The sequence below is a fragment of the Oryzias melastigma genome, linkage group LG15 (assembly GCF_002922805.2).
Source record: "Oryzias melastigma strain HK-1 linkage group LG15, ASM292280v2, whole genome shotgun sequence".
NCBI classification, from domain to species: Eukaryota; Metazoa; Chordata; class Actinopteri; order Beloniformes; family Adrianichthyidae; genus Oryzias; species Oryzias melastigma.
The window spans coordinates 29,933,897-29,942,289 of record NC_050526.1 but is presented as its reverse complement, the minus strand read 5'-3'; the positions used below and the strand labels follow the sequence as shown (position 1 = coordinate 29,942,289).

The window sequence follows — 8,393 nt, the reverse complement described above, 5'->3', positions numbered from 1 at the left end:
GATCCTAGTGGCTTAAAGGTCATGGCGTGGGGGGGGTGGGGGGTGGGGGGGTTAGCAGAGGCAGCCTGACCCCCCCCCAAACACACAGCAACCTGCATGGAGAAGCTCCACCTCACAGACTGCAGACAGACCAGAGCAGGCCTGGTTCTGGATCAGAACCGCTCCTCTGAGCTCTGGAGGATCCGGTGGTTCCGATGGTTCTGTGACCGGACCGGGTTTGAGAATTGCACTGTCGGGTTCTTCAGAGCAAACGCCTGAGAAGAGTTTCAGCGCTGCATCCCTCAGAAGATCGGGTTCCCGCTCTCGGTTTTCTGTGACACGGAGACAATTGTAAACCGACCCGGGAGCAGCAGGACGGAACCGCCGGACCCGAGTTCAGCTGAGCCATGAACCCCAGCCCCCCACCCCAGCTCAGAGCCCACTTTCTGTGGAAACACCTTTTCAAGAATAAAACCTGATCAGATGTTAGAGATATGAACAAAATAATTCACTCATTAACAGAATTGTTTATAGTAAATAAAGAATGTGTAAATAATGATAAATATTAATAGAAGTGAAAATAAGAACCTTTTGGACTGAGCAAACCCCGACCCGTTCTGAGAACAGAACCCAACGAGCTGCATCAGATTCAGAACCAACATTTGAGAAGATGGGTCCTGGATCAATTTAACCGCCGGGTCAACCAATACAAGGCACCGCTGGTTTGGTCTTCAGCCAGAGATCAATGTTTGACACCAGAACCAGAACACAATCCAAAATCCAGAGAGGAAGGAGACTGGATCAGTAAGTGGAACCATGCGGTTCCTACAGGACCTCAAAGAACCTTCGCTGCAGGCAGAAATCAGATTCTGAGACGAACGCCGGAATGTTCGAATGAACACATGACCATATGAACACATGAACCTATGACCGTGTGAACACAATAGTATGAACATATGACCATATGAACATATGACCGTATGACCAATGAACACATGACCGTATGAACACATGAACCTATGACCGTGTGAACACAATAGTATGAACATATGACCGTATGACCACATGAACACGTGAACGTATGACCAATGAACACATGACCATATGAACACATGACCATATGAACACATGAACCTATGACCGTGTGAACACAATAGTATGAACATATGACCATATGAACATATGACCGTATGAACATATGACCGTATGACCACATTAACACATGAACGTATGACCAATGAACACATGACCATATGAACATAAGACCCTATGAACCTATGACCGTGTGAACACATGACCATATGAACACATGAACCTATGACCGTGTGAACACATGACCATATGAACACATGAACCTATGACCGTGTGAACACAATAGTATGAACACATGACCATATGAACACATGACCGTATGAACATATGACCGTATGACCACATGAACACGTGAACGTATGACCACATGAACGTATGACCGATGAACACATGACCGTATGAACACATGAACCTATGACCGTGTGAACACAATAGTATGAACACATGAACACATGACCGTATGACCATATGAACACATGAACACATGAACCTATGACCGTATGACCATATGAACACATGAACAGGTGAATTCATGAAAAACCACACAGAGCTCCATACAAACTAAAGCAAATTTTAATGTCAACTCGATCCACATTCACATGAGTCCTGGTTTGCAGTAAGCCCCGCCCCTCTGAGCCAGAGGTTTGACAGTATGCCGGCTGTCAGGGTGGGAGGAGCACCCCCCTCCAACTTTAAACCTCTCATCAGTGAAAGTTGTCTAGCTCCTCTGCCATAAGCGTTCTGTCGGGGGTGGAGCACCGGCGTCCGTGGAGGAGGCGGGGCCAAGCACGAGTCAGGAAGACGTTCAATGGTTAAATAAATACACACAACACTGAATCCGGACAGCGGTTCAGATTGGCAGGCTCCGCCCTACTTCCCAACGTGCACGCCAACAGGAGGCAGCGTCCTGGGGGAGGACCGCTCCCGCAGCGCCTGCGTGAGAAGCGTGCAGCCGGTGGACACGGCGCAGGCGGAGCTGCGCAGCCGCTCGCGGTACTCGGACATGCGTGCGCTGCTGTCAGGGTGCTGCGCCACGTCCCGGAGCCCCTGAGTCAGCAGCACGCAGGCGGACACCACGCTCATGGCTCCGCCCAGCACCGCCGTCTGCACCGCCTTCCCCTCCGCAGACAGGCTTGCCGCTCTGCCCAGGAACTGCGGCTCGGTGGCGAAGCCCACCAGGGCGGCGACGGCTTGTAGCAGCGCGGCGCTAAAGAGCACGCAGCGGCTGCGGCTCAGCTCGCTGGGCTGGCTCTTCACCTCACGCACGCACGCCAGGAAGGCGGTGCCGCTCGTGCTCATGCTCTTCACGCTCAGCTTGAACTGCTCCTTGGCGAAGCGGTCCCGCGAGCGCTCGCTGGCCAGCGAGGAGGCGTCGGTCAGCGTCTTCAGGTTGGTGGAGATGTTCTGCGACAGCTCCAGCAGCAGCGGCGGCGTCAGCTCCGGCAGCGCCGTCACACGTAGCACGGCGCAGCTGCGCTCCACCTCGTGCTGGCACCGCGTCACCTTGTAGCGATCCACCAGGCCGGGCAGGCAGGGCTGGGAGCCAGCACTCTCCACCGCCGCCAGGTAGGCGGCGTGGGCGGAGCACTCTGTCAGAGACACCACCAGGTCAGCCATCTCCAGGAGGCGGTCCCCCACCTCGGTGAAGCGGCCCATGTTCAGCTGGCTCTGGATGTCGTGGGTGAGGATGGACAGCTCTTTGGTCCTGGCGATGACCGTGTCGCGGCACTGGTCGAAGGTGTCGGCCAGCGGCACGCCGTCGGACGCCATGACGGGGCGCGTCTCGCTGGACAGGAGGAGGAGGTCGGCCACCAGCTGCATCTTCCCCTTACACGTGTCGCACACGGACGACAGGCGCTTCCTGTGCTGCAGGCTCCCGCCGGGCGCGCCCCCTGCCCCCTCGCCAGCCAACGCGCTCGCCATCGCCACAAGACTCCGGAGGGAGGCGGGGCTTCAGCTTCAGACGCTCCTCAAAGTCCTGCGCTGCAGCATGGGTCCTGCTGACCTTCAGGTCGACATCATCAGCTGAGCGTGCCGCATGAAGACAGCTGGGAGGAGTCACGCTGCATACCTGCAGCAAGCAGGACACGCCCGCCGCCGCCGTGAGGTCCGCCCTCCTCTGAGCTGATGTCCTTCCAAAGGAGACAGATCCTGGAGGGAGGGGCTCCTGCAGAGGTCACAGGTCACCAGCTCCTCTGAGGATCCACAAACCTGCAACAGAACACAGCCGGGTCACTCACGCCGTCTCCTCGCGTGCACACACCTGTGGCCTGGGCTCACCTGTTCCCGCTCTTTAGGGTCCGAGGTCACGCCAAACTGCCCGCGCGGTCTGCGGCTGGCGGGAGCCCGCGTCCTGAAGCTGTCCTCCGGGGCAGACACGGGCCGACGCCGGGGGAGGGGGCCAGCATCCTCTGTTCAGCCGCAGAGGTCAGAGGTCACAGGCGCCGTCCGTCCGGGAGGTCCTCGGTCCGCTTGGACGAGCTAGCAGCTGCTCCGGCATCGTGCTGCTCCGCGGTTCGGTTCGGTACCGCAGAACTCCTCCAATACGGACCGACCTCCAGGCGGGAGGAGACCCGCTCCGCCCGCAGATTCCAGCGGGGCAGCGTCTCGCTGCGGGACTATGAGGAAGCGGGAGGGTGTGGTCCACTCAGCCGCCGGCTGCGGGACGGAGAGCGAGGCGGCAAACGGCCGCTGGCAACAGGCTCCGCCTCCGCACCGGCACGCGGCGACTGCCTCGCGCCGCTGCGGCCAGAAAGCCCGTTTCCGGTTCGCCGGGGGCCCAAAACTCCAGAGGGTCCCGGACCGGTGTTCATGGATCGCCGCGCTGCCAGGAGACGCCTCCGGGGCGGAGCTTCCGCTGCTAGCTTAGCCTGCTACAGGAGCCGGAAGTGGCGCCGTTTCAAAATAAAAGCCCGGCTCTGGTGAAAGTTTACCGTGAGCTACTTCCGCTGGTCCTGGTCCGAGTCCAGATTGTGGTTCTGATTCTGAGCGCTAAATGACTGGTGATCAGGGAAGAACTCACAACACGTTTATGAAGGGATGTTTACACGTCACGCGGGCGTGTGTGAAGGAGAGGAGCAGTTTGGGTATAATTAATGATTTAAAGCAGAGCTCTGCAACCTTTAACACGAAAGAACCGTTTGAGTTTGGGTCCATAAGAACCAGAACCAAAGAGCCGCAAACTCAAAAAAATACACTTTAATTATGTTTTGTGACCATTAATCCATTCATTTATAAAATAGAGCTCAGGGTGTTCTTTACAATTGAGTTTTTCTATAAATAACAAATTTAATTTCTTTCATTTCGACAAGGTCACATTCAGGTGACTTTCAAAATAAAACCCATCCTGTGTTTAATCAGATCCTCCAGCTGCAGCAGATTTATTTTGATTTAAATATAAGAAACGTGACATTTTCTAGAATCGACTTTTGCGTTCCTTCATCCTTTTTTTTTCTTTTACATCTGAATAAAAACAACATTAGTGGAAAATCCAAATTATGATCAAATCTATAAGTGTGAATACAGTAAAATAGCATCAGTCTGATGATAAACCAGTAGATTAAACTATTAACTGTCATTTTAATTAGTGGGGCTTATCTGACACGTCAACAATCTAAACATTAATTAATTAATTAATTCGTTAAATTTGAAGTTTAATTCAAAGCCAACGAGCTACAATGAAGGAACATCATGTGACTGGAGTCTCAGGATGCAGACCGCTGACCAAACCTGAAGTCTGAGGAGATTTCATCTAAAATGAGAATGTGAAAACTAAGACATTAATGGAAAAAAACATGTTGCTATCCATCCATCATCCCTTCATCCATCCATCCACCCATCCATCCATCCATCCATCATCCATCCATCCGTTCATTCATCTGTCATCCATCCATCCATCATCCATCCATTCATCTGTCATCCCTTCATCCATCCATCCATCATCCCTTCATCCATCCATCCATCCATCATCCTTCCATCCATCCATCCATCCGTTCATTCATCTGTCATCCATCCATCCATCATCCATCCATTCATCTGTCATCCCTTCACCCATCCATCCATCCATCCATCATCCATCCATTCATCTGTCATCCCTTCACCCATCCATCCATCCATCCATCATCCCTTCATCCCTTCATCCATCCCTCCATCCATCCATTCATCCATCCATCATCCATCCATCCATCCATTCATCCATCCAGCCATCCATCCATCATCCATCCACCCATCCACCCATCCATCCATCATCCATCCATCCATCCATCCATCCATCCATCCATCCATCCATCCATCCATCATCCATCCATCCATCCATCCATCCATCCATCCATCCATCCATCCATCCATCATCCATCCATCCATCCATCCATCCATCCATCCATCCATCCATCCATCCATCATCCATCCATCCATCCATCCATCCATCCATCCATCCATCCATCCATCCATCATCCATCCATCCATCCATCCATCCATCCATCCATCCATCCATCCATCCATCATCCATCCATCCATCCATCCATCCATCCATCCATCCATCCATCCATCCATCATCCATCCATCCATCCATCCATCCATCCATCCATCCATCCATCCATCCATCATCCATCCATCCATCCATCCATCCATCCATCCATCCATCCATCCATCCATCATCCATCCATCCATCCATCCATCCATCCATCCATCCATCCATCATCCATCCATCCATCCATCCATCCATCCATCCATCCATCATCCATCAGTTTCCGAACACATATTAAACTTTGCAGGAATCTTTATAAAAGAACAGCTGTCCTGATGTTTTAATTTACTAACAAACGCTGACGGAAATGATCGATCAAAGAGATCAAATGAGGAATTACAAACCTGAAACTCAACAAACCACCAATGCTTTGCCCTCAGAATCTGGTTTCTGAAATCCTCCTGACTGTGAATAAGGAATCTATTAGCAGAATATTTGTCCTTCACAATGAACATTTAACTCTGATCCCAAAAATGGATCCTTTAATAATGGACGATCAGCGTAGAATTACATTATTGACGAATGACTGTTGGCTCAGTTTTAGCTAAAAGACTAAAGAATTACTTCATGTTGTCCATGAGTCTGAGTGGTTTTATGCATCAGCACATTTCTGAGAACAGACTAAAGAGCTGATCCCAGAGGATGTTGTAATCTGTTTAGATTTTCAGAAAGATTTCCACAGTTAGTCATAAACGTATCACTGACAGCTTCTCATTGTTAAACTTTGGTACATTTTACAAATGTTGGACGCTCCTTTTGTTTGATTATTATTAATGTTTTACTGATTGATGGTGGCTGATGTCCTGCAGTTGACCACGTCTTCCTCCATGACAGACCAGATCTCCTCCAGGTCTGTGTGATGCTTCTGTCTGAAGAAGTCTTCACTTTTCAGTCCTTCTTGGGGCGTGTCCTTTGGAGGAGGGGGCGTTTCTAACGCGTCATTGTCCTTTGCTGTTCCCGGAGTGCATGACAGATACATGCCGTTAGGGAACAGATGGACTTCTGAGTGTGTAAATGATGTCTCTGAGCTCCTCCTTTTACATATCAAACTCTGCATCGGAAAGCCAGCTACACTCATGATAATCTGATTTTCAGGGACAGAATGTTCTAAATTTCTCTGTTTATGAAACCAATAAAGCTTCCCGAGACGCTCCACGTCTTTCATCTTCGAGCGCGGCTCTGATAACTGACAGCTTTGGTCGTTTATCTCGTGAATTTATAAATTATCCTGCTCTCGTATTCTTCTAAAAACCTGATCTCTGAGCAGCAGCCCCTCCCAACCCACGAAAATGAGCAGGTTCTCACATGCTGATGTCACAGAATCAGAACCCCCGACATGCTGGCGAGGCCGGATCTAGGATGACATCATGAAATGGGCGGCACTCACAAAGAGCGAAAGGCAGAGCCACAGAGATCGAGTCGTCTTACTTCTGGGTATGAAAAGAGTCGACAAAAACAACTCATATCTCATAAATAATGTGTTCTGTAGTGCTCCAAAGGTGAAATGGGATCATATTTATGGATACGGTTTACTCTAAAAGACTAAAGAACTAGAATGAAAAAACATCTGCAGTAGTATGGCGACACAAACATGGCCCGAGTCCAGATTCTGGTTCTGATTCTGTTGAGACAGAAGCTAAATGACTGGCGTTTGATTAAACTCTGTTTACACCGGATGTGCGCGTGTGTGAAGGAGACGGGACAGTTTATATATAATCCATGATTTGAACTGAAGTCTGAGATTTTATCCATTAAAATATAACAGAGACATTAATAGAAAAACATATAAAAACATGGATCTATTCATCCATCCACGCATCATCTCCTAACCAACCATTACAACTCTTTAAAGGAAATACAAATTCGGACCCATTAATTCGATTTTTGGATGGAGTATTTGTATTGGATCACCTTCTAATAAACAAATACAATATTTTACATAGTTCAACCGCACCTGCAAGTAGATTTTACTGGGACTCAAAATTCAAGGATATAAATTGGAAACAAATTTGGCTCATTGGAAATAAATTCTTCTTAAATAACAAAAGAAAAGAACCGTCTTTTTAAGATTCATCGTACATTTCCTGGGCAGATTTACTCTGGATATGGATAAGTCATTTACATTTTATGTTGTTTGTGAATTGTATATATAGAAGTATATTCTGGACGGATGTCAGAAATTATATTAATGGTAAAACTGGAGAAATGGTCCAGCTTTCAGAAACGACATTTTTGTAACACATCGGATTTTGTTTTTGGGGAAACTTCATGTATTTAAGAGGAAATGGTCAAACCTTATAATCCGCTCTTTACGTGGCGGGGGGAGGGGGGGGTCAAACTCAATCGTATAAGGGGCCAAAATCCAAAACTCACCTTAGGTCGAATAGGAGAAACCTTTTTGGAACACACAAAAATGACATTTTTTAATCTTTAATCTTTATAACTAGATTTATAGCATTACCTGTGATGATGCTAGTGTGAATGCTGTGAGTGGCAGGAGAAGATGCTGAAATTGATAGCTAAAAACACTGAAGCTGACTGCCAGCTAAAATATTAGCTAAATGCCAAACTAGCCTCAAAAACACTTAAAGAAAGCCTAAATTACCCAAAACTGCTAGTGTTTAAATATTAGCCTAACTCCAGAACAGTCAAAACGTTTTAAAAGCCTTAATTAGCCAAAACAGCCAAATATTTGCTTAACTCCAAAATAGCCTAAAAATAATCTTAGTAAATTTCAAAATAGTCCAAAAAAGCTAGCAGAATGACCATTTTTAAAACTGTAACTTAAACATAATTA

The 8,393-nt window shown here is 48.4% G+C and overlaps 1 protein-coding gene across 1 annotated transcript; it reads right to left on the bottom strand.

Annotated features, from left to right (window-relative positions):
* Nucleotides 1–1,622: 1,622 nt before the first annotated feature.
* On the bottom strand, nt 1,623–3,494 carry tlnrd1 (talin rod domain containing 1). Its single transcript, XM_024261806.2, has 2 exons — nt 3,352–3,494; nt 1,623–3,282 (listed from the first exon to the last, which is right to left on the bottom strand). The coding sequence occupies exon 2, from the start codon at nt 2,992–2,994 to the stop codon at nt 1,942–1,944; it is 1,053 nt and encodes a 350-aa protein (XP_024117574.1). The 5' UTR covers nt 2,995–3,282; nt 3,352–3,494; the 3' UTR covers nt 1,623–1,941.
* Between the last annotated feature and the right edge of the window lie 4,899 nt (nt 3,495–8,393).